Source organism: Euphorbia lathyris, chromosome 4, assembly GCF_963576675.1.
Source record: "Euphorbia lathyris chromosome 4, ddEupLath1.1, whole genome shotgun sequence".
Classification (NCBI taxonomy): Eukaryota; Viridiplantae; Streptophyta; class Magnoliopsida; order Malpighiales; family Euphorbiaceae; genus Euphorbia; species Euphorbia lathyris.
In genome coordinates this window covers 22,640,979-22,667,368 of record NC_088913.1, presented here as the reverse complement: position 1 = coordinate 22,667,368, position 26,390 = coordinate 22,640,979, and the positions used below count along the sequence as shown (strand labels likewise).

Genomic DNA, 26,390 nt, shown 5'->3' with positions numbered 1-26,390 from the left:
ATTGAAAAATATTAATTAAGAAAATTTTATTATTTGAATCTCTTCAAATTCTCAAATGTTGAGCATAATGATTCTAATTAATATAATTAATTTCACATATTAATTATAAAACGTTTTTTTTGTACTGAGTGGTTACAATTGCGATTTAATTCTATTTAACTAAAATTAATTTATACATTTAATACTTCATTAAGAAAAAATAAAATGTTTAATTAATGGGCAAAAAATATTTTCACTCTCCTCTTTATACGCTTATGTCTCGACATTCTCTCTTATTTTCAAAAAAAAAAACCCAAGAGGAAGATGGTTCTCTCCTAATTATCTTTTTCGTCCCTTCATTTTTTTTTCAATTCTTTTGTTTGTTTTTCTTACTTACAAAATTCAAGAATATATAATTATTAGAAAATATTAATAAAGTCAAATAAGTGATATCTGCGAGTATGGCTGATATTTTATATAGTGAAAGAATGAAGAACAAATTGATCGAATGTCTTGATGAGATATTACGAGATGAAAATAGGAGAAATCATCATCTTAAACTGATTCAATTAGATATATTGGGTTATTGTAGCAGAATGAATAATTGAATTCGAATACTTGGTGATTATGAAATTCCATCAACCAAAATAATTATCATCAAGATGAATTTGTGACTAATTCTTACGAATTTTATTTTTTTATATGTAACATATTGAATTGATAAAGTTTCTTCATATGCAACATTAGAAAAGTATTGATTGTAATAGTTTATAGAATAATATATTGATGTTGTTTCCATTTTAACATAGATTGTAATTCTTTTGTATCGTAGATATAATATTTAATTTTAATTATAGTTTAATTCAATTTTTGTTTAACCTATATTATAATTCTTTTGTATCGTAAATATAATATTTAATTTTAATTATATTTTAATTCAATTTTTGGTTTTTTATTATATTCTAATATATTTCTTAATTAATCTGCTATTTTATTATTATTGTTTCACAGAATATTTGGAATATGAAAATGTATTAAAGTTCCTAAAAAGTACAAATCATTGAATTTTGTAAAAATAAATAAATCATTCATCTTTAGTTAAAATTCTATAAAAAAAGTAGTCAATTTTTTTTTTGAAGTAGTCAATTATTTTTAAAATTAATTTAATTTGAATTATCATTAAAAAATATATATTAATTTCAAATATATATAATATAAATTTTTTTTCATCGCATGATATAAAATTATTTAAAAATAAATATGTCAATTTATTTATTTATCTAAATTATATAAAAGTTTCATACCCCGTGCATCGCACGGGTTTTCGACTAGTTTAATGTTGTTATTGTGGCGATCTTGTTGTAAATTTTGATAATGTAATGATTTTAATGTTAGAATCCGTTGTTGTTTGCCATTTTTCGTTATATACCACTTAGCGAATTTTGTTAAAAACACATCCAGACTTCGCATATGCTAATTAAAATCATCAACTAAACCAAACATTCACTTCGCAGGCTTCACATATGCTAATTAAAATCATCAACTAAACCAAATATTCGCTTCGCAGGCTTCGCATATGCTAATTAAAATCATCAACTAAACCAAATATTAGCTTCGCAGACTTCACATATGCTAATTAAAATCATCAACTAAATAAAACATTTGCTTTGCAGGCTTCACATATTAGTTTCGCAGGCTTCGCATATGCTAACTTCTGCGAAGTCAGACGGGAGGAAGACCGTCGCGCGTAAATATTGAGGGTATTATGGAAAAGTCACACAAAAACAGTCTAGATATGTAGTAAGTTGAGTAAATGAGTTAAATATGTAAATGAGTCTTCCATTTGACCTAGTTTTGTAATTTACCCATATATATATGTATGTTATGTAAAATATTTAACTTTTTAGAAATTCTCACTATTTATATGGGACATTGTGGAGATTCCACAGGATGGATACAGTAATTTCCGTTTTTATCCACATTTTAGGTTCGGATAAAATGTCTCTCATTGACGCCTCTATTAATGATTAAGAATCCGTTTAGCTATTTATTATTTGCTAGTTGATGTTTCTGTTTGCTTTTGGAAAAGGCTAGCATAGGTTCTCTGCTTTTGTAAAAAACTACTTTTTAGCTGTAAAAAGTAAAAGGAAGATGTCTAACAAAACACATAAAATTCTGTTTTTTAAAGTGAAAAGATAAACATGAAGTAAAAAATAGGTAAACAAACATCTCCTAAATTGCTCGCAGCATTAGTGTCAGGAGTAGATAATTGGCTTAATACATCATTTGCCCTCTAAACTTGTCCAAAATGGTTGATTGGCCCCCTGAACTTTCAAAATGTCTCAATAGCCCCCTGAACTTGTATCAATGTTCAGTTAGCCCTCTAAACTTGCGTAAAACATAATTAATTAATCACTCGGTTGTAAAAAAAAGTAAGTTAAATGCAGAAAATGTATTGAACGCGTCTTAAAAAAAGTAAAACAATCAAGATCGGGGTATTACGGTTGTAATATTATAGAATACTAGGTTTATAGTTGAGCAAATAATAACTTCATTTTTACTATATTCTTGAATTATGTAATAACATTTTAAGACACATGGAATATATCTTCCACATTTATTTTACTTTTTTGCAACCGAGTGATCAATTGATTACGTTTTACGCAAGTTCAGGGGGCTAACTTAACATTTTATACAAATTCAGAAGGCTATCGAGACACTTTAAAAGTTCAGGAAGCTAATCAACCATGTTGGACAAGTTCAGTGGGCAAATGATGTATTAAGCGTAGATAATTTGTACGCATCCAACTTCCTAGTTTCAAACACGATTCTGAACATGTACAATTCGAAACGCGTTTCTAAGAGCAGAACCCTAATTTTAGAACGATTCCTACACTAATCTCCTAATCTTAACCATTCGGTGATTCCTTCGATTCAAACATTCTTTACATTTCTCAAACTCCAATCTCAGTGACCGAAGAAGTCATCCAGTTGAGATCCTCAATTCCAAATAAGGTACGCAAGTTCCGCCCACTCTGCAAATTTTCTACTTCTTTCATTTCTAGTCTCTGTTTCTTCTCTGCAAATCTTACTTATGTAACAATTTCTTTTTTGTCTTTTAGAAGAACTATTTCTCTATATAGTGTAATTCGGATTGTCAATTATTTTCAATCAGAACAAAAATAACTTTTGATTTTTTTTTCTTTTTTTTTTTTTAAATTTCCATCCAGAATGCATTCAAGAGGAGATGAGCTTTCAATTGTAAGGAAGGCTAGATCCGAAACGCCAAAACATGCATTGGCAGAAATTCATGATGATATCCTTTTTCTAATTCTTGAAAAGCTAGAATGGATAGATCTAATCCGTGCAAGAACAGTTTGCAAAAAATGGTTACAACAGATTACTAAAATTCCATTTCAAGGTAGGTTTCCATGGTTGTTTAGTCATGAAGTCTGGGAAATGGTAGCTAGTAGCACAGTTAAACTAACGGATGAGTCTTCCAAGAGAAGTTATATAATTGAATCTGGACAAACTTATTTGATGCTCAAGTTTGTGCTTCAAAATTTGGTTGGATCCTGATGATGTCACAAAAAGCAAGGAAGAAGCCTAGTAAGTTGTTCAAGTTTTTCATTTATTGTCCCTTTAACTACAAGTTTATGAAACTTCCAAGTTTTAGTAGTGAACGTGTCTCAAAGTTTCGTTTTCATAAGAGGACATTTTCCTCTAATCCTACATTGCCAGATTGTGTGTTCTTTGTCATATTTGGTTATTTCCAATCCCAAACAATAGAGATTCGCACTTGTAGAATGGGTGACAAGAAGTGGAAATATTTTCAAATCAATTTGAGCATCAAATATGCTACCTTTTCTGTTGAATGCTTAAATGGGTTGTTATATGTAGTATTGTTAAGTGACAACAATGCCGCCAATGTGGAAGGAGACCCTGTCTTAAATAGCCGTGTGGGTACCTTTGATCCTGAAAGCCAAGAATGGAAGTTGATAAAGAATGAAAAAGGGTCTATAAAGAGTAATGGAAAGATAGTGAAGACTCTCATATGGTCATGGACTCTATTTCCAGCTCTTTATCATAATAAAGAGCTTTATCTTGTTCGTCGGATAGATCACGATGATGGTGTATGGGATTTTTTCAAGTATGATATGGAAGAGAATCAATGGGTGGAGCAGCCGAGTTTGGGAAATCGGGTATTGTTTATTGGTTTTTCATCGTTTTTAGTTGAAGCTGTTGGTGAATTAAGCAATGTGGCTAACCTTGCATTCTTTGGTTTTGGTGGATTACCACTTTATCCTTATTCCTTTAGCAGCAGAAAAATCGAAACAAATGGTAAATTTTACGTCGACGACCACAGAAGTTTTGAGGATGGTCAATTTTATAAGAGAGCTTGGATCATACCTACCATTTGATGATTTTTGTATCTGTGATTTTCAATCCTGTACTGTACTTCTCTATGTTATATTGGTTTTTTCTGGAGATACAGTAAAACCTCTATATAGGAATACACTTGGGACCGGACTATTTGTATAACAATTGGGAGGTTATTCCTATATAGAGGTTGGTATAACAAAGACTCTCAGCACTTGGGACCAAACTTTTGTATAACAATTGGGAGGTTATTCTAATATAGAGTATTCTTATATAGAGGTTCTACTGTATTTAAGTTTTTAAATGATATTTATTTTAGCGTGGATGATCGGACAAGATTATTATTCGTGCAGATTGATTAATGTTGATAACTGAAGTAGAACAGTTTTTAGAATTATATCAGTTAGTTCAGGTCTTATAAATTTATCCAAGTCAAGGGAATCTACCAATTGTGGATTCATTCCCATGAAGAACAGGTGGTCTAGTTTGCAAAATGAGGAGAAGCAAAACAACAGTAAGAAATCAAGAATTTTCCATCAAATTATGTATCTGGCAATGTTCTTTTTATTCTACAAAGAATGTAATAAAAAGATCCTGCTTCAATCTTGTCTTTTGGTACATAGGTACAGAGAGGATTTATTTAGAACACATGAATTAGCAATGTTGTTTTACACTATGAATTAAAACATTTTGAATTTGTTGGGACAGACAGGAAAGTAAAATAATTCAAATTGCTTCAAAATCAATCTGCAGCAGCATTAACTTTGAAGAAAGTCGGACATGATTTCTAATTACATATGTCTAAATCCTTGAGCCTTCCAAATGGTAATGGATATTGTTATGTTATTTTTAATGCTCGAAGTCAAGACAGAATGCAGCGAATAGCAGCAGCAGAGACGCAACCAGTAACGACCCAGATTCAGGAGAATGGAAGCCCCCTCCTGTCGGATTTCTCAAACTTAACTGTGATGCTTCTTTCCTGGAGGACAGCAGGCGCAGTTCCTTTGGTTTCCTAATCCGGGATAATACGGGAAGGGTACAAATATCAGGTGGTGGTCCTCTTGGAACCTCTCTTTGCGCTTTTCATGCTGAATTACAGGCGATTCTATCAAGCATTTCGATAGCAAGAGATGCAGGCTGTCTAAGAGTGATCATTGCCTCTGACTCTTTACTAGCTATCAACCTTCTCTCAGGCAAAATTACATGGATTTGTGGCCTTGTTCCTTAAAAGATTGTGGCTAGAAGGTGGATTTAAAGTATGTGGTTATATTAGCTCAGCAATTTAGTCTATAAATACAATATATGTATTTGAGACATAGGCTTTTACTGATTATTCATCCCAAGTAAAATCAGTCGTAAATAAAATGTGATAGTGTGGTGAAAAAATTGAAGAGTCTAGAATTATTGAAAAAATTTTATGAACATTACTACCAAAATTGATCATGTAGCGGTGGCCATGGAAAAATCTAAAGACATAAATATGATGACTGCATATGAAGTTACATGGTCATTATAAGCACATAAAGAAAGGCTCAAGAAGTGAAAAGAAGAGTCAATAGAGCAAGTCTTGGCAATAAAGACTTCGTTTAAAGAGAATGAAAGCAGTTGGGAAAGAAGTCAATCCGGAAGAGGATTTGGTAAAGGCGCATGAGGAAATGGAAGAGGACATGGACATGGAAGAAGCCAAGGAATAAGTGACAACGGTTACAACAACAATGAAAGAAACACTCATTTCACAAGAGGCGGAGGCTAAGGACGTGGACGTGGACGTGGAAGAAGAAACTGGAGGCCGAATGAAGGACATGAAAAATCCAACATTCAATGTTACAACTGCTTAAACATGGTCACCACGTCATCGAATGTTGGAATCCTCCTAAGAAGGTGAAGGAGAAAGCTAACAAATCCAAGATGAGGAATTAACTAGCACATTGTTACTTAGCGATGAAGGAGAAGAAAGTCATGAGAACAACACATGGTATCTTGACAATGCAGTAAGCAACCATATGTGTGGAGACAAAAAAATGTTCTGGATGAATCTGATAACGGTAACGTTGTATTTGGAGATTCCTCTAACGTTCTCATCACAACTAAAGTAACCATTCTCATTCGATTAAAAAATGACACTCACTAGTTTATCGATAATGTTTATTATGTTGCTAACATGAAAAACAATATTTTGAGTTTGGGACAATTATTGGAGAAAAATTATGAAATTCACATGGTGTACCAAAACCTGCTCATGTTGAATGAGAAAAATGAGTTGATAGCTAGATTGCGTATGTGAAAGAACAGAAAATTCACGATCAATATCCAGACGGACGTAGAAAAATGTTTGAAAGCTTGTTTGAAGAGTTCACATTGGCTTAAAGTATGGACATCTCAATTTTAGAGGCTAAAGTTGTTGGGCCAGAAGAAGATGATGAGTGGTTTGCCTCCCATTGACCAGCCACATAAACTATGTGAAGGATGGGTCGTTGGAAAAATAAAATTCAAATCTTGTTTTCAAAGGAGTCCGATGTCAAGAGCAAAAACGCCATTTGAACTTGTTCATACAGATGTATGTGTAAACCATTTACTCAAATATCTTTGGGTAAAAATAAATGTTTTCTACTTTTTATTGATGATTATATTAGAAAAACGTAGGTCTATTTTTGAAGGAAAATTTGAAGTCTTTGGAGCATTCAAAAAATTCAAAGCGCTTGTAAAAAAAGAAAGTGGCCATTTCATAAAGGCCGTAAGATCTGAGAGAGGCGGTGAATTCATGTCCAATTCCTTTAAGCAATTTTGTGAAGAACATCATGAAAATTCATCATTTCCTTTTAGTCCCGAGATCGCCTTAATAAAATGGTGTTATCGAAAGGAAGAACCAAACGATGCTCAACATGGTGAGAAGCATGCTAAAAAGTAAAAGTTTGCCAAAGGAGTTATGGGTTGAAGTAGTTGATTATGTAGTCTATCTGATGAATAGTTCTCCAACCGTAAGTCTTTGGAATCAAAATCCTCAAAAAGCATGGAGCGGAACAAAGCACAGTATCTCACATTTGCATGTCTTTGGAAGCATTTCATGTGTTCATGTACCACATGAAGAAAGGAGGAATCTAAATGATAAAAGAAATAAATACTTGTTCATAGGATACTCAGAACATTCCAAAGGATTCAAGATGTTTGATCCCCCAGATGCAAAAAATTATAATTAGTAAAGATGTCATCATTGACGAAGAAGCCATTTGGGACTAGAGTGTCGACAAAGAAAAGAACTACAGTTGTTATCCTTTTATCATGGATGAAAACAATGATCATGAAGACCCAACCACAACCACAACACCAACGTCCAGCTCGAGAGTGCCTTCTAGTGAAAGAGACGGTATGAATGACAAATAATCTTGGTTGCATGCAATGCAAGAGGAGATGAATTCTCTGCACAAAAATCAGACATATGAGTTAGTTGAACTTTCTAGAGGAAGAAAAACATTGAAGAACAAATGGATTTTCAAGTTCAAGCGAGATGAAAATAGAAAGTTGGTAAAGTACAAAGATATTATAGTAGTGAAAGATTTTCAATAAAAGAAATGTATTGATTTTGATGAGATCTTTACTCCAATGGTTAAAATGACCTTTATTCGAGGAGTTGTAAGCCTGGTGGCTAGTTTGGATCTAGAGCTTGAACAACTAGATGTGAAAACAACATTCCTTCACGGTGATTGAAGGAAGAAATCTACATATAGCAACCAAAAGGATTTGAACTGAAGGAAAATAACACATGGTTTGCAAGCTTCAAAAGAGTCTCCTTGGGTTAAAACAAGTATAAGAAGTTTGATGCTTTCATGACTAGTCATGGATACAAAAAGACTTAGGCAGATCCATATGTTTACTTCAAAATATTTTCTAGTAACAACTTCATTTTGTTGTTATATGTTGATTGTGGGACAAGATTCTCTATTAATTTGTAAACTAAATGAGCAATTATCACAGTCATTTGACACAAAGGACTTGGGACCAACACAACAAATTTTAGGTATAAGAATTATTCGTAATAGAAACATTAAGAATGTATGGTTATCACAAGAAAAGTATGTTGAAATGGTACTAGAATGTTTTACCATGTTAAATGTTATTCCAGCTAGCATTCCACTTGCTCGTCATCTAAAACTGAGTAAAGAGTCTTATTATACAACCAAATAAGAGAATGGAGAAATGGGAAATATTTCATACTCCTCTATAGTCGGGAATCTGATGTATGATATGGTTTGTACAAGACAAGATATTACACATGTCGTTAGAGTTGTAAGTAGCTTCCTGAATAATCTAGGGAGACAACATTGGGAAGCTGTTAAATGGATATTCAAATACTTAAAGACAATTCCCAAGATATGCTTATGTTATGGAGTATCTGAACCATTTTTAGAAGGCTTTGTTAATGCTGATATGATAGGAGACCTCGACCAAAGAAGGTCAACTTCAGGATATGTATTTACATTCGTCGGGGGAGCAATTTCTTGGCAATCTAAAATAGAGAAATGCGTTGCACTTTCTATTACTAAGGCAGAGTACATTTTAGCTACTGAAGCATGTAAAAATGAATTGGTTGGAAAGATTCTTTGAAGAATTTAATCAGAACCAAGTCATATAGTATATTATGACAATTAAGTGTTATCAAATTAAGTAAGAATAATATGTATCATTCTCGAACAAAGCGCATTGATATTCGGTATCACTAGATATGGGAGGAACTAGAAAGATGAATGTTTCAATTGGAGCACCGGAAGACCAGATCAGGTAGATTGTTAGCAGATTTTATCTCTTAGGCACCTTATTTGTACAATAGGGAATTTCCGCCAAGTGGAATTCCCTCCACTGTTTCAATTCATTCGTGTTCCGTTCTTCAGCTAGCGCTGGTTCTAGCTCAATAGTTGTTTGTGCACCTGACTTTGGAGATCGACTACTTTTTGGATTCTTCAGTCGTCTCTAGAAGAGACGGAACGGGTATGTTTATATTCTTAAACGGATCAAAACTTTTATTCAATCAATGGTTAGTGGACAAAGATCAAACAATAAGGGATTATAAATAAATTTTAAATCGCAATTCTGTTGCGCTATAATTGATTAACTGGTTATAATCCCCAACATCATGTACACTGCCTTTCTTCTTAGGTTGAACTTCCTTAGAGCACCCCTAAGATTATCCTAGAATTCTTTGTGAACTCCTTTATTCTCTTTTTGTTTAGTACCTATCTAAGATCAAAAGAAACCATATAAATTGAGGCGACTACTGGGAATGGGTCCTTATCAACTAGTATAGACTCCTTCTCCAGGAATCTAAGAACATTATGGTCAATACGGTCTTGTACCACATTCTTGAAAGACCAACATGAACTGATAGAGTGGTTCGAAGAATCATGATATTTGCAATAAGTTTTGCCCCTCAACTCTTCTTTGGACACAAATTTGAAGCTTGGAGGAAAAGTGATGAACTTCTTTTTATCAAGAAAGTAATAAATTCATTCTACCTTCCCAACATCAAAGGTATAACTGGGATTGTTTTTCTATGTCTCACCCTACTTGCTGAGCTTGAATCTGAATGGACAAATTTGAGCTCATTTGTCTAAAAGCTTAGCTACTGCAATTTCTGAGTTGTTCACTTCTTAGTAGTATCTACCAACTACTTTTTTCTTTCTTTAGCTTTCTTCCCTTAAGAGTTCTTCATACTCTGAGACTTTAACAGCTAGTTCATAGAAATCTCTAAACTCCATTCCTTGGAATTTCTTTCTCAACTCTATGTCTAGCCCGCGTTGAGTTACTCTCAACTCTTGCTCTGGTAGGAACACTCTGCATCTACTCATCATACGTTTAAAGCAATCAATATACTCATCAACTCCTTAACCACATTTTTGTGACATTCTAGATAGCTCGGCCACACATATCTCAGGTTCAGTCCAAAATAATTGGTATGGAATTACCTCTCCATATCTTGCCATGTAAACACTGAATTACGAGGTAAAGTAAAATAACAAGTAAATTCCATACTGGTGAGTGAGTTTGGGAATAGCCTAAGCTTGTAGTTGTTGAAATTTAGAAGATTAGCCGATTCTCGACACTGAATTGTGAACCTAGGCACATGCTCCAAGGTTGATTTCCCATCTTCAGTAGAAAATAAACTAAAATTTGGCACCTCGGGTAAGGATTCTCCATGTCAATAACCTCTAGATAGGGCTTATGAAACTCTGGTTTTCCCACTTGTCTAAGTCCTGGGCCATAGAGTTCTTGAACAATATCTCCCACAACATCATTGTTCATAGGTGGAGGAGTTTGCACTTGAAAACCTCATGTTTGAATTGTAGGATGCCCTTCATTTCCTTTATTCCCTATCATGCTCCCCGAGTCTATCTCCTCATCTCTCACATATATAGTGGTTAGGGGAAGTTTGCATAGTAGTGTGACCCTGCAAAATAACATTAGGAATAATTTGAGGATTAGGCCTGCTCCCAATTGGATTTTGGCCTTGAACATTAGGACTTTTGTAGGATTCTTGTTTGTGCATGGGGGAATAAGGTACTTTTCTCCATGGTTGCTTTTGATTTCTTCAAGAGAAGCAACACCGTCTTTTCCCTTTGAGGGTGAACCGACAAGACTAATTTTGTGATCAACTAATTGGTGAATCTTGTTGTTAACTTGGAACAAAGTAACATCATATTTTTTTGGCAAGAGCCTCAAGCACTTTGGCCATGTTGGCAGCCACAGATAGCGAACTATTCTCATCTTGAATTTATGGATTGTTTTGGGTTAGAGAGTTGAAACCCGGTTCATCGATCCTTGAAGAAGTATGGAGTGTTACTTCAATTTGCTCAACAAGATCATCAACTTGTCTTGTATTACTAGGCACAACATCTGCACCATTGGACGCATCAGCAACATTGTGATCTTTAAAGCTTTTCTTTGGCGGTATGTTGGAGTCTCATCGAGCGTGCTAAACTATTTCTTGCCTCTTTTTTTTAACTAAGGGCGAAATTGAGCATGGCAGAAAGTTTGTGAAAAGCTTACAAAACAATTTTACGCAAACGTAAACTGACTTCTAATCAAAGGACGAAAAAGCTAAGTTCACGATTAACTCTAAGGAATAGAAATCTAATCGAAACAAGATGTCAAAGCAAATGAAATTTGACAGAATTGAAGTGCACTTTGAAGGAAAAGTAATTTGGATTGCCAAGAAAGAGTTAATTACAAAGGAATGCTTTGCAAAAACAATTCTGAACTTGTAAAATTACTAAATTGATTTGATTTACTGTGTCTATCAGAGTTATTTGATTGGTTGGTTGGTTGGTTGGGCATGTAACCTCCATTGGTTCTTCATTATATAGCCCTTTCTAACTGCTCTCTTCTCTACGTTCTCCACTTTCAAGATCTTTCCCACTCTCAATTGTTATCACACGTACAGCTTCTCAAGTCTTCAAAAAAAAAAACCTGATTCTAACCATAATCCATCTAACTCCTCCACTAATTAATTTAACTATACATGGATAATTGATTAATTAACTATAAATTCATTAGTATATTAATTAAAATGCCACGTATCCTCAAATAATTTAAATTATTTATTTAGGTCTAAATTTATTTATAATTATAAATTCGACCAGTATAATAGATACTTTGACAAAAAAAAATTATAGAAGATTGTATTTTTGCATTTTAACACATTATTTATAATCGTATTAGTAATATAATAAACATTTTAAACATTAATTATGTTCGAAATGTTTGATAGATAGTTTAAGTGTCCGTTTGTTTTCAATTTTCGGAACTACTTTTTTGCCTTTTAAATCTAAACAGGAGACAAAAAGCGTTTAGTAAAAATTCGAAACAACTGTTTTTTACAAAAAAAAAAATCAACTACTATCTGCTACCTATCAGTAACAACAGGAACAGGTGAAACAAATGGATCCTAATACTACATTCAAATCTGCTAGCTGAAATAAAATAATTTGGGGTAAAGTTCAAATAAAACCTATGTGGTTTTACTAATTTTCAGATAAAGGACTATGGTTTACTTTTTGTCAAAACGAGAATTGAGGTTTCACACTTTTAATAATGCTATTAAAACTATCTTTAACGACCTGAAAATGAAAATTTTCAAGAATTAAAGTTGTTCAATTCCATATTTTCTATGGAACTACATTTTCGATTTTAGAAAATCATCTTTTTTGGAACTTTCTCTCTCTAAACATTAACTTTCTATCTCTTTACTAAATATCATCTAAATAATCTCGAAATAAAAAACTTGAAGAATTAAAGTTGCTTAGAATATTAGTAGTTTTTAAAATGTGTCATTTTTGAAATCGTCAAGGGTGATTTTAATAGTATCAATCGAAAAAATCCTTATTTTGCTAAATTTGAAAACCTCAGTCCTCATTTTGATAAAAAGTAAATCACAATCCTTTATCTAAAAATTAATGAAACCAAATGGGTTTTATTTGAACTTTACCCCGTAATTTATTATGTTTGGTTAAAATTGATTTTAGGCAGAAGTATTTGGAAAAATTCGAATGTTTTGGTAAATTTACGGCACGGCACGGCAAATTTCAACCTCATCCCACATATATATATTATATAAAGCTAAATGACGAAAATATCCTCGTTCATATATAAGGGAAGGGACAGAAACCATGTGTGTGACACGATCAACCCTAATCTTTCGACAGAATTCCACAGTGTTCTCACATTCTCCAGCTATCCCCAAATCCTCTGATCTTCGCTCTCTTTTCGATTCCGAGGTCAGTATATGCAAATTTTACTATTTGTAACTTTCCTCTCTATTTCTCTGCAGATGTTATAATTCCATTTTCTCTTCATCTTCTTCTGTTTTTTCTTATCTTTTTATTTTAGGTTGATAATTTTGAAAATGGTTTTGAATTTGTGCATTTAGCTCTAGGAGTGAGGAGTTCATGGGAAATTTCTGTTCTGAGTAACCATTCTCTACCAGATTGAAGTGAATTTCGGCATATATTAATGTTGGTTCCATAGAGTAGGATTCAAACTGAAAATCTATAGTTGATATACAATCAATTGCTATCTTTTGGATACAAGTACAATGACTGAAACTTACCAGGCATATGGTGTCAATTGATTCGTAATGGAAACGAAAAGATTCAATCATCACCCACATTCCCCAGCTTACCACTTTCTTCTCCAAGCAGGTCCACGTCTCAAACTACTCCCCCAAGTCCATGCTTACATCGTGGTCTCTGGCTCCGGTCACACCCGTTCCCTTCTCACAAAGCTTCTCAATCTCACTTGCGCAGCAGGCTCCATAACCTACACTCATAAAATCTTTCTCTCTATCACAAACCCTGATTCTTTCCTATTCAATTCCCTCATCAAATCCACATCCAAATATCGTTTCTCCATTCATTCCCTCTACTTCTATACTTCCATGCTTCTGTCTAATATTGCTCCATCAAGTTATACTTTCACATCCGTTGTGAAATCTTGTGCTGATTTATCATCCTTGATGCTTGGTAAATTGATCCATGGGCATGTTTTTGTTAACGGGTATGGGGTGGATGTCCACGTTCAATCTGCTTTGGTGACATTTTATGCAAAGTCTGGTGATTTGAGTAATGCGAGGAAGGTGTTTGATAAAATGCCTGAACAAAATGTTGTAGCTTGGAATTCGATGATTTCAGGGTATGAACAGAATGGATGCGGAAAGGAGGCGATTACCCTGTTTGAGAGAATGAGGGAAGTTAGCACCGGGCCGGATTCCACCACTTTAGTCAGTGTATTATCTGCTTGTGCTCAGGTGGGAGCACTTGGTTTGGGTTGTTGGGTGCATGAGTATATAATTCATTGTCAATTTGAGTTGAATGTAGTGCTTGGAACTTCATTGATTAACATGTATAACAGATGTGGAAATGTTTTGAAAGCAAGGGAAGTATTTGATTTGATGCAGGAAAGGAATGTTTTTGCTTGGACATCAATGGTTTCTGGGTATGGAACACACGGTTATGGTCACCAAGCTGTTGAGTTATTTGAAGAAATGCGAAGGGTTGGACCATGTCCTAATAGCATTACATTTGTTGCTGTTTTATCTGCCTGTGCTCATGCAGGACTGGTGAAAGAAGGTCGAAATGCATTTACTAGCATGAAAGAACAGTATCACTTGGTTCCGGGTGTGGAGCATTATGTTTGTATGGTTGATATGCTTGGAAGAGCTGGACTTGTTGAGGAAGCATATAAATTTATCAAACAACAAATCCCTAAAACCCCATCAGCAGCAGCAGCTATTTGGACTGCTATGCTCGGGGCGTGCAAGATGCATAAGAATATGTCTCTTGGTGCACAAGTTGCTGAGCATCTCTTAGCTATTGAACCAGAGAATCCCGGTCATTATGTAATGTTGTCGAATATATATGCTTTGGCAGGTAGAATGGACCGCGTTGAAATGATTAGAAACATCATGATCCGGAAAAGTTTGAAGAAGCAGGTTGGGTATAGCATAATAGAAGTTGATCAGAAGACTTATTTGTTTAGCATGGGTGATAAGTCTCACCCGGACACGAATGAGATATATCGATACTTAGACGAACTTATGTGGCGATGTAGAGAAGCGGGGTATACAGCATTATCTAAGTCGGTGATGCATGAATTGGAAGAAGAGGAAAGGGAAGTTGCACTCAGATACCATAGTGAAAAGCTTGCAATTGCATTTGGGCTGTTGAAAACAAAGAGTGAAACTCCTATCAGGATAGTGAAGAACCTTCGAATGTGCGAGGACTGTCATTGGGCAATTAAGTACATTTCTGTCGTTACTAAACGAGAAATCATCGTTCGGGATAAGCTTCGGTTCCATCATTTCAAGGACGGCTCTTGTTCCTGTCTAGACTTCTGGTGATGGAAGCTACTTTGAACATTCTCAATGGAATTACACAGCCATTTTTGTGAAGTGTATTGAGTTTGGAGTCATTTAAATTGTATATGCATTCAAACTTCAATTGCCCTTTGGCTGTGGTAAGTTTCAGTCATTGTACTTGTATCCAAAAGATAGTGGAATGTTTGGGTGACATAGCAGTTGATTGTGTATCAACTATAGATTTTCAGTTTGAATCCTACTGTATGGAACCAACTTTAGAACAATTTACAATTTTGAAACAGGGTTAAATGATTACTGCCTGAGTTCCTTTTTTTATTTGCTGAATGCATGAGGTGAATCAAGAAGGTTAAATATACTTGACTATTGAATTTAAGTGGTAAATATTGGCATGATAAGCGCTTTTGGGCATGAAGTTTAGGTGCCATAAAAAGTTTAAGTTAAGTTCTTATTTTTTCAATTCTATGCTTCTTGTATTAGGCCCTGATCCATTAAAGATTCAATTTTGTCATATTTTAGAGAGGCTGTAGAGGGAGGTGGGTGGTGGTGATGCTAATGCTAATGCTAATGCTGATGCAGTTTTGTACTAGTGTGTATAGTGTCTAAGAAAATGCACTTTTTTGCTGTTTTTACCTTGTGTTCATGCCATTTTCATATATGCATATATGATTTGAACTTTTAATTAATAGTGATATACAGTCTCTTTTAATTAATGATAACAGCTATTCATATGTAATAACTGATGTATGATCTTCTGTCATCTTCAGGCTTTGTCTGGATGGTCCATCTGAAGCAAGCTCGTGAGGGAATTGTCACCTGAAATTTATGTATGCCTTGTTAATGATGTTGGAATAATATTTATCTGGGGTTAAATGATTATATTTAAACAAACTAGTAAGTTTGTGCGATTAATTTGCTTAACCCATGGAAGACTTCACTTTTTTTGTTGGTCAAGAGTTCCCTGATGTCAAGGCATTCCGGAGTGCAATTAAAGAAGCTGCAATTGCACAACACTTTGAACTTCGTATTATAAAAAGTGACTTGGTACGATACTTTGCTAAGTGTGCTTCAGAAGGTTGTCCATGGCGAATTCGTGCAGTTAAGCTTCCTAATGCCCTAACCTTCACAATAAGAAGCCTTGAGGGTACCCATACTTGTGGTAAAAATGCACAAAATGGTCACCATCAGGCTTCTGTGGATTGGATTGTGAATTTCATAGAGGAAAGACTGCGAAATAATATCAACTATAAACCAAAAGATATATTACATGACATTCATCAGCAATATGGGATTACTATTCCTTACAAGCAAGCATGGCGTGCTAAGGAAAGAGGGCTTGCAGCAATCTATGGCTCTTCCGAAGAAGGATACTGCCTACTTCCCTCGTATTGTGAACAAATAAAAAGAAGTAACCCTGGAAGTATAGCAGAAGTGTTCACCACTGCTGCGGATAATCGGTTCCAAAGTCTCTTTGTTTCTTTCTATGCATCCATAAATGGCTTTTTGAATGGATGTGTACCTATCGTTGGGCTTGGACGAAATCAACTCAAAAGCAAATACCTCGGTACCTTACTTGTGGCAACATCTTATGATGCTGATGGTGGGTTGTTCCCACTTGCATTTGGTGTTGTGGATGTAGAAAATGATGAGAGTTGGATGTGGTTCTTGTCGGAGTTACGAAAGGCATTAGAGGCAAACACTGAAAATATGCCCCAGCTGACATTCTTGTCGGATGCACAGAAAGGCATTGAAGATGCAGTGAAAAGAAGATTCCCGAGTTCTTTCCACGCATATTGTATGCGCCACTTGAGTGAATCCATTGGAAAAGAATTCAAAAACTCGAGACTTGTTCATCTTTTGTGGAAAGCCGCATGTGCTACCACGACCATTGGTTTTAAAGAAAAAATGTCTGAAATTACTGAGGTTTCATCTGCAGCCGCAAAGTGGTTGGAGCAATTTCCACCCTCTCGCTGGGCCATGGTTTACTTTGAAGGAACACGGTATGGTCATTTGTCTTCAAATGTTGAGGAATTTAATAGATGGATTCTAGAAGCACGAGAGTTGCCTATAATCCAGGTCATTGAGCAAATCCACAGCAAACTAATAGCCGAGTTCCAGGACAGGCGTCTGAAGAGTAATTCTTGGTTTTCAGTTCTTGCTCCGTCTGCTGAGAAACGTGTTATTGAGGCTATGAATCATGCATCAACATATCAAGTTCTTAGATCAGACGAAGTCGAATTTGAGGTTATATCAGCAGAACGCTCAGACATTGTGAATATTGGGACTCATTCTTGTTCTTGTCGGGATTGGCAGCTACGAGGAACACCATGTTCACATGCTGTTGCAGCACTGATTTCATGTAAAAAGGATGTGTACGCCTTTTCAGAAAAGTGTTTCACTGTCGCTAGCTACCGCGAAGCATATGCAGAAGACATACATCCCATTCCAGAAAATTTTGAATGGAGAAGAACAGGTGAAGGTCCTAATGATAACAATGACGATGATGATGATGCACATATTGTACGTCCGCCAAAGATTCGCCGGCCGCCAGGACGCCCAGAAAAGAAACGAATCTGTGTGGAGGATCTTAATAGGGAAAAGCATACTGTGCACTGCAGTAGATGTAACCAGACTGGGCATTATAAGACAACATGCAAGGCAGAGAGTATGAAAAGTATTGAACAGTTTTAGGTATCTAATTTTGTAAGGGATGTTGATAAAACTAGTTCAGTATAGTTTTGTAATGCTTAGAGGTAGGATATACATGTTATTTATGTATGGTACATAGGTACATGGTAATCTAGAGGTAGCTGTAAAGCTGTTTTGAGTTTCATCTAATGATTTAATCTTCAAACAACTGCTTAATAAGGCAAGTTGATTATCTAAGAATTGTAGCTCAGATAGCACGTAGACCGAGTTTGTGAGAGGATCTGTTCAGTTGACACTCATGTTGAGTTTGTGAGAAGAGATTTTAGAGTTGATGCATACTAAATATATCTATATGGAGGGGTTAAGAGCATTAACTGAATCTCGAAAGAATCGAATTACCTCAATGATGATGAAATAAGCTTTAACTTGTTCTTATCATATTGTAAATTACTCGTGGTTTTAGAATGTCAGATATATGAATTCTCGGAATTTTTGAATTTTTCATCAAAATAATGTTTTCATTAAAGAGGAAATTACATATAAAATCAAATTTGAAATTTTTATTAAACTTTTGTCAAGTATACAGTTTTTTTTTTTTTTTGAGTTTGATAAAAATAAAAAACTACCACTTTTCAGGTTTGAAAACGTGGTAAGCCACAATTTTAAAAAAAAAAAAACATATGCTAAAACCATTTTTATTATTCAACTACTTGACATTTTAAGAAATTCTTTATAAATATAAGATAATTGTAAATAGTTGGATTAATAATGACTAATATGTAACTTACCCTTCATTAAAATAGTTACATATGAAAATCATAATCAAGAGAAGCATGAATCGGTATTCAAAATATTGGTCTTATATGTAAAAACTCCAGTAATTAACTCATCAGTATGATGTTTTAAAATCTGATACCGGTGTTGACAAACAATCTAATACCGGTGCTATAATCACTGTCACAGTAACAGAGCAGTTGTATGGTGTCCGTCATTTGGGCAAATTATTAGAAGCATCCGGTTCTCCATGTCAATTGGAGGACCTCCAGAGGTCCCACTATTTTAATTATTACGTGGGATCACAATACACGTGTCCAAATGTGAATTTGAGATCTCCGAGTGACATGGAAGACCAGGTGCTTAATATAAGAACTCATGTCATTTGACACCGGAGTTCTTGCGGATAAAACAGCATTTCAAATGTCCATAAACCAGTATTTTAAACATCAATTTCCTAACATCCTAACATGGCTAAAAAGAGAGCATTAATATGGAAAATGGAAAATTCTCAAACATGATCGACAATGCATTAAACAAATGAAGATGACATTACTGTGAAATAATTCAGAATATGCCAGCCAAAAATACACTAAACTCTCTTCACAGATTTGAGATCAATCAATCACATTCACCACAGCAACAAAGGCAGACCATAGAATGAAAATGGCCACCTTTGTGTTCGATTACACGAAATAGGCTAACAGAGCTACAAAAATGCCATAAGAGTGAAGGCAGCTACATTTATTCTCAGGCCACAGGAAAACTAGGAGTTGCCAGTTTCACTTGTAGAGCTGTTTGAACCTTCTGCAAGCCTCTAAGACATTTTCCCTGTGACCAAAAGCACTAACCCTGACGAACCCTTCACCACCAGGTCCAAATCCGCTGCCTGGTGTGGTAACCACATGAGTCTTTTCAAGAATCTCGCCAAATACATCCCATGAACTCCGGCCAGGGAAGTGAACCCACACATATGGTGCATCCGCGCCTCCATAGACATTAAAACCAAGTGAATTGAATGTGTTCATTATAATATCAGCATTTTCTTTGTAAAATCCAACCACGCTTTTCATTGCCTGCAATCAGATGAAAGCCATGCGTCTCATCAAACTCCGTTTAGGACCTAATTTTGTGGAACTAAAGGGATAAAGGGAGGATAACGGAACTTACATTGCGGCCTTCTGATGAAAGGCAAGCCAGACCACCAGCTTGGATAACATTGGATGCACCATTAAAGCAGGTGGAAACGATACGGTTGAAGTCCTTGGCAACAGAAAAGCCGTCTGAAAAGAGAAGCTCTTTTGAAATCACAGTCCAACCTAGACGAACTCCAGTGAACCCAGCATACTTGCTGAATGATGCTGTCTCAATTGCAACCTGCAAAAATACAGAAGCCGGCACATTACAGCTAGTATCTGTAGAGAGTATAGGGAATTCTCAACAAGAAAAATGATAAATCAAGCCACCGAACATTTCAAGACAATAAATTAGCCTCAGCTATAAAGGGCGGCCCGGTCGCATTACGCGTCCCCGCTGAGCGAGGGTCCGGGGAGGGGTCCCACCACAAGGGTGTATTGGGGGCAAGCCTTCCCTTGCCAATTTAATTGGCAAGAGGCCGCTCCTAAGACTCGAACCCGTGACCTCTGGTCACACGGCAACAACGTTTTACCGTTGCGCCAAGGCTCGCCCTCTTTGACAAATTAGCCTCAGCTATACTAATTAAAATTGTCTAGTTACGTCATCAATTACTTTGACAGATAGGGACCTTTGTCCACTAAATTTAACAATAAGGGTATAAACATACAAAGTAAAATATTGGTATCCGTAAACTATCATTATCCTATATAAAGGGTGATACAGTGTTTCCATGAAATTGAAAAGTCTATTTTGTTGTGTTTTCCAACCCATAAAACAATGGTCCAGACACATGATTTGAATTCTAATCCAAGGTACAAAGAGCATTGGAGCAGACAGAACGACTGAAACTAGAAGATATATTAAGATGCTTCGCCATAAAAGCCATTTAAAAGAAATATATACTGAACAGGCAGAGAAGTTTTATCAAACGAATTGGAAAACAAGTTGAACTTCCTAAAGTTTCACAAGTAATAATGACTCATGTTCCTCATGCTGATGATCCCGAGTCAGACATATATTGCCAACTAGTCCTAGTTTTGATGATGATGATGATGTTCCAGATAATATCATTTGCAATAATATATGCTAATAACTCATGTCCCCTTTATCATGATGCTATACCAGAGGCCCAATCAGAAAAGTGCAGTTAAAACAACCAATTGAAGATCTATTAGCCAATTATGAAATCCTACAACTAGTCCTAGTTTTCTCGGGAATTCCTATGATTCATGAAAAATAAGCATGTATGATGATCAAGAAACAAAACTTGGAACGAACAAAAACCAGGGCCAATCTAGTACAGAAAGGAAAGTGGATTAGCAGCTGAAATTAACCTCTTTGGCTCCAGGAATTTCAAATATGGAGCGTGGTTTGTCATCAGATATATACATGGCATAAGCTGAATCATAGATCAAAATGGATCCATTGTCCTTAGCAAACTGTACTAGTTTTGTCAATTGCTCTCTTGTTGCGGCAGAACCAGTAGGATTGTTTGGTGAACAAAAAAATATGATATCCGTGCGAGAGACCTTGGATAAATCAGGGAAGAATCCATTTTCTGGATTGCACCTCATGTATTCAATGTTTTCAAATCTCTCCATATCCTTTTGATACAGTCCTGTCTGGCCAATAATGACGCTCGAGTCTACATAGGCCTGCAATATGAAGGAGAAAATTAAAATAAAATCTCAAATTCAGAAATCTTCATTGTCCACGTCAATGCTGCCCCCTTATGAACATCTGAAACAAATCACATCTAACCACAAAATAACTGATTGAATACGAAGTAACATACTCAATCACATGCTATAATATGACACTTGAGTCTACATAAACATGCCATATGAACATGAAGTATAGTAATTAAAACAAGAGTAATTAATTTATTAGTCCCTATATTTTGACAAAACATACTGTTTAGTCCCTGTATTTTCAAAAACACATGGTAAGGTCCCTAACCTTTTTATTAGTGAACTGTTTAGTCCTTCCATCTGTTTGTCAGATTTTTTACCATTTATGACTAAATTACCCTTTACTATTTACCTTCAAACTTCAGAAGAGGAAATCCAATTTAGAAGAAGAAGCTATTCGTATGGAGAACAAACCCAATGCTTACGAATTTGAACGATTAAGAAGAAAATCAAGAAGAAGAACATTCAAAGTTGATTTCAGATGCATTAGAGTTTAAAGGAAAGGAAAATAAAGGAAAAGAAGAACGCAAATCCAAATTGACTAACAGAATCTTCATGAGAGTCTAACGGCATGGACTAAACAGTTCACTGAGAAAAACGTTAGGGACTAAATAGTTCACCGAGAAAAACGTTAAGGACTAAACAGTTCACCGAGAAAAACGTTAGGGACTTTATCATGTGTTTTTGAAAATACAGGGACTAAACAGTGTGTTTTGTCAAAATATAGGGATTAATAAATTAATTACCCTTAAAACAAAGACTTAAATTCAGAAATCTTTATTGTCCACATCAATGCTGTCCCCTGCTTTTCTTATCTGATATGAACATCGAAAACAAATTATATCTAAGCACAGAATAACTGATTGAATGCAAAGTAACGTACTCAATGACATGCTAGCATTGCTATGATATCTAATGATAAAAGGCCACCCCACATTAGGGGATAGCAAAGCCAACCCTACCAATTGGAGACATGTATCTATTTGAAACATAGACTTGAGCGGAAACAGGGAAAACATATCCAAAAACTAATAAACCTGGTGGCAGAATTGGTTGATAATATTGTCATCAGATACTTATGAAACCAACCTCAACCAAGGTGGAAACGAACAGTAGTGCATATATTAAAAAAGATATAACTAGATTAATAGGTGCATTACAAGATAAAATACAAACCAATATTATAGCTTAGGAACTTGAGATATGCCCACACCAACGCAGATCTTCCAGTTTATATGTGGGGCTAAAAAGAGAATCAGATACAGTAGATACCAGTAAACATAATTTCATCATGTGGTTGCGCCCACACTAAGTGATTTTGTATAGGAATTTACAGTTGCAATTGAAATGGAACAGCTATTACTTAATACAGAGTATGATGATATCCATCAATGATCCTAGAAAGGCCAATGACATATCTAGGAAAGGAATGCTCAGATAATCTTTTCGCATTTTTTACAAAATGGTTACATTGAGGGCTTAAACCTGCAACCTCTTGGTTGAACCTTGTGAGCGTAAGACATCTAACATTTTACCAGACTATGATCTTGCATTTATAGAGTGTTCGTATGAAGGATGTGAGGGAGGAAGGGGAAATAATGATGGATTTTTGGAGATGTAACTAGAATATATGTCCAAATACATCTTCAAAAACCCATCCTTCCTCCCTCACATCCCTCTTACCAAACACTCCCTTGCTTTCAAAATGGTAAAATAACAAGTATCCTTTAAGGAATAAAAAAACAGGGATGGGAAGTAAGGAAAGAGGATGTGATGTGGCACATATTTTGCAAATGTAATCCTGATTGAGAGAAAGATAAATTACCGGGTATGATGGATCTTGTACTGCCATTGTGACATTAGATCCAAAGAGAACCTGTCACATAATTAATAGACCAATACAAACTGAGTTGGTAAAGCAACAAAAAATACAGAGATATAATCAGAAAATTAAAGCAACTTCAAAAAAGAAAAAGTGATTTAACCTGGAGACGGGATATGTCACATTTTGCACCATCTGAAACAAATATGTCATCTTCCTCAATGCCAAGGTCTCCATAAAAAGTCGAGGCAATTGCAGCTCGCAATGGCTGGACAATTCAACAGTTTACATTACAATTCATCTTCAGAGAAGTGCATATTCCAAAAAAGGACAAATAAACACCAGGAGAGTGCTATAGTTTTCCTTAATATCCAATTCTAGATGTATCGTATATGTACTCTAACCAATAAGAAAAGGAAAAGAGAATCCAATCTCTAAAAGTAACTATGAAAACTGAAACACTACAATTTTCATAAGATATTAATTAACCCAATATACCACAAGCTAAACAAGAAATTACAAAGCTTATCCTGCATTTTTTTCTGCCAATATCTAACATCGCATCTGCAGAAGAGTACTTAACCATGACTCGAAGAACACAATCTCACCATTGTTAAACCACTAAATTTTAGGGGAAACGGTCAGCTAGTAATAAGATTTCCACATACCTTTTCACCTTGCTCGGGCCCATAGCCACTATAACCCTCAAGGGTGGACAATGCTTGTGCTCTCTAAAAATTCACAGTGAATCGTTTCAGAAGATGGATTTCATTTTTGTAGTAAAACTGATTTCATCATAACAAATGTCAGAATAACAAATAAAGACATATTAGATGTCAAGAAGCCAAACCTTTGCCATTGCATTAGTTATAACATCTGGAATGGGCTCAGTGGTGTCACCAATTCCAAGGCTTATCACCTTTGAATCAGGGTATTTCTGCAAGTGGGCATTCCTCCTACGACCAATCTTTTTGCAAAATATATGGCCAAGAAGAGGAAAGGTAAAGAATCAATAACTGAAATAAATATTCTCTACAACGTAATATAATGAAAGAAAATGTCATCTTACAAAATGCCAATTGGTTAACAGTCATTAGCCCATTGTCTACTCTTCCTAGGATGAGAATGGTGCCAACGAAGTTTGCAACTAATGGATAACAAAAACCACTGGCCGATGTGTAAAACATATCAGTATAGAACTCTCATCTTTCCAACCAGGAAATTTCTTGGAGCCTACTATAGCCAAGAGATAAAGTATGCAAGAGGACTAGGCTATACTGTAGTCTCAATCTCAGGCTACCTCCTCTAGAGAATGGAAAGCCCATTCAGGGGGTCTGTTAGCAGCTCTTTAAGAGCAGGTTAGAGGCAAGGCCTTTTGCTTGGGCACATGTTAATACAGTAGATTTGGCGTTAACCTTACAAGCACAATGCTGCACTTTTCATTCATAACATCAAATATTAAGTTCCAGTAAATACCCAATCAGAACATTGGGGGAATTTAAACAATAAGAAGGATGATTAGACAGTCATAATGGGACTAAAAACACAAGAACGATAATTCCATTGGCTAGTAGAGTATACGAACATATATAGCTCCTCAAAGGAAATTCAGTAGAAAGTAAGTTTAAATATTTTAAACGTAGGTATATATGGAACAAATATGTAATACCGCTTGCAACTGAATTAGAAAACTAACTCACCAGCCAAATGATAACAAAATAAATCATCTAGCAAACATTTTAACAATGTAAACGAGCATGAGAGAAAAAGGCATTTTAGGTAAATGATAAAAATGCGTTCATATCAGACCTCTGGAAATAAGTAGCCAGCTTGAAGCTTCGCCATGTTCGCATTGCGAGATACACTTGTCTTGTAAGCTTCGCAACAAAAATAAAAGAAAATGAGTTTGGATTCTATCAAAATTCCCAAATTATTGAATAAACGTGAAAATCAAATCAACAAGTGGCAGAACTCACTGGTCTTCTCCTCTTGAGTTGCTACGCACCTACAAATCCCCAAATTTCTGGAAGGAAACGAGACATCCCGTCTTCTACGAAAATATAATAAACAAAAGTTGGAAATCGAGAATGCAAGTTTGGCAGCCGAGAAAGCAAAAGAGAAATTGTAAGAAAATAGCAGTACCTAGGACCGATGCTCGAAGAAGTGAGAAAAGTAGAGGAAGAAGAAGCGAGAGAGGTTGAGAGATGCTGTGTAAGCGACATTGGTGCAGAGTGAGGAAGAGAAAGAGAGATTGCTGAAGCAGAAGTCAGCTCAATGGTGGTGGAAAGGCAACTTCTCTATAACAATGTTTTTATTTGGATTTTTTTATTAGTTTTATTGATTAAAGTAAAAACCCTAGCATTATATTGAAATTTTGTTTCTTTATTAGTTTTTTTGTTTTTTTTAAGAGGATTAACTAATGAGCCTCCAGAAAGATGATAAATTGAAAACAGTACCGAGAAATAAAATTAGGAATTACATCAAAAAAAAAAAAAAAAAAGATAGAACAAATAAATAAACGTGGCAAACTGAGTAACAGAGTAAGATGTGTTTTGAGAAATAAAAGAGTAGAGAAATAAAATTAGAAATCACATCAAAAGAGATAGGACAAATAAATAAACGAGACAAACTGCACCCAGTAACGTAAGATGTGTTTTGGGAAATAAAATTAGGAATTACATCAAAAGAGATGGGTTAAACACCTAAAAGGCGCTAATTACAAAAATAATTTTCCATATAACAAGGGTTAAGTAATATTTTCTATCAATGGGCTGTTTTTAACCCATAGTTTTTTTTATATATATAACATCAACCTTGTATTAAGAACACATAAAAATCAATACAAGCCGACAGAAAAATAGGAAACTCGGACCTAAAAAATAAAGGATCAATTAATCTAGAACCCCACTTAGCGAGTTCATGAGCACCCGACCTTCAAAGATAAAACTCGACTCAATAAAAGAACTCGCAATAGCCTGAATCGATTTTACCACCACATTCATATAACTTGAATCTCTAGCAGTCAGTATCGCCTCAACAGCAACTTGACAGTCCGATGAAACAATGATCCTCTCGATACCACACCGACTTGCAAAAA

At 35.1% G+C, this 26,390-nt stretch overlaps 2 protein-coding genes and 1 long non-coding RNA gene across 8 annotated transcripts; 2 read left to right on the top strand and 1 right to left on the bottom strand.

Moving 5' to 3' along the window:
- Window positions 1-2,803: 2,803 nt before the first annotated feature.
- Window positions 2,804-4,962, top strand: LOC136227962 (uncharacterized). Its single transcript, XR_010688341.1, has 2 exons — window positions 2,804-2,994; window positions 3,210-4,962. It is a non-coding gene; the product is annotated as an uncharacterized lncRNA (long non-coding RNA).
- An 8,042-nt stretch (window positions 4,963-13,004) lies between these two features.
- LOC136226135 (pentatricopeptide repeat-containing protein At2g33760) lies at window positions 13,005-18,101 on the top strand. Of its 5 annotated transcripts, none has more exons than XR_010687610.1 (3): window positions 13,017-13,124; window positions 13,277-15,360; window positions 15,988-16,111. XR_010687610.1 is itself a non-coding variant. In XM_066014469.1 (3 exons), exons 2-3 carry the CDS (start codon window positions 13,484-13,486, stop codon window positions 15,242-15,244), a joined length of 1,611 nt encoding a protein of 536 aa, XP_065870541.1. In that variant the 5' UTR covers window positions 13,017-13,124; window positions 13,277-13,483; the 3' UTR covers window positions 15,245-15,960. The 5 variants fall into 5 exon arrangements, 4 of the variants coding, with proteins under 4 accessions (XP_065870538.1, XP_065870541.1, XP_065870539.1 ...); XM_066014469.1 differs by lacking the exon at window positions 15,988-16,111 and having other exon boundaries at window positions 13,277-14,152; window positions 14,303-15,960; XM_066014466.1 differs by lacking the exon at window positions 13,277-15,360 and having other exon boundaries at window positions 13,005-13,124; window positions 15,988-18,101.
- Window positions 18,102-19,151: 1,050 nt separating this feature from the next.
- On the bottom strand, window positions 19,152-25,613 carry LOC136226423 (LL-diaminopimelate aminotransferase, chloroplastic). Of its 2 annotated transcripts, none has more exons than XM_066014896.1 (10): window positions 25,436-25,613; window positions 25,270-25,340; window positions 25,103-25,170; window positions 24,144-24,260; window positions 23,962-24,024; window positions 23,457-23,561; window positions 23,297-23,347; window positions 21,115-21,435; window positions 19,814-20,020; window positions 19,152-19,719 (listed from the first exon to the last, which is right to left on the bottom strand). In XM_066014896.1, exons 1-10 carry the CDS (start codon window positions 25,513-25,515, stop codon window positions 19,426-19,428), a joined length of 1,377 nt encoding a protein of 458 aa, XP_065870968.1. In that variant the 5' UTR covers window positions 25,516-25,613; the 3' UTR covers window positions 19,152-19,425. The 2 variants fall into 2 exon arrangements, with proteins under 2 accessions (XP_065870968.1, XP_065870967.1); XM_066014895.1 differs by having other exon boundaries at window positions 25,270-25,343; window positions 25,436-25,612.
- Window positions 25,614-26,390: the final 777 nt, after the last annotated feature.

Bases quoted from the DNA above. Each gene is read 5' to 3' on its own strand.
- LOC136226423 (XM_066014895.1), bottom strand. From the start codon at position 25,515: ATGTCGCTTACACAGCATCTCTCAACCTCTCTCGCTTCTTCTTCCTCT. The intron at 25,344-25,435 runs GTACTGCTATTT...ATATTTTCGTAG, and splicing joins TCTTCGAGCATCGGTCCTAG to AAGACGGGATGTCTCGTTTC. The intron at 24,261-25,102 runs GTCTGATATGAA...TTTTGCAAAAAG, and splicing joins CTGGCTACTTATTTCCAGAG to ATTGGTCGTAGGAGGAATGC.
- LOC136226135 (XM_066014466.1), top strand. From the start codon at position 16,145: ATGGAAGACTTCACTTTTTTTGTTGGTCAAGAGTTCCCTGATGTCAAG.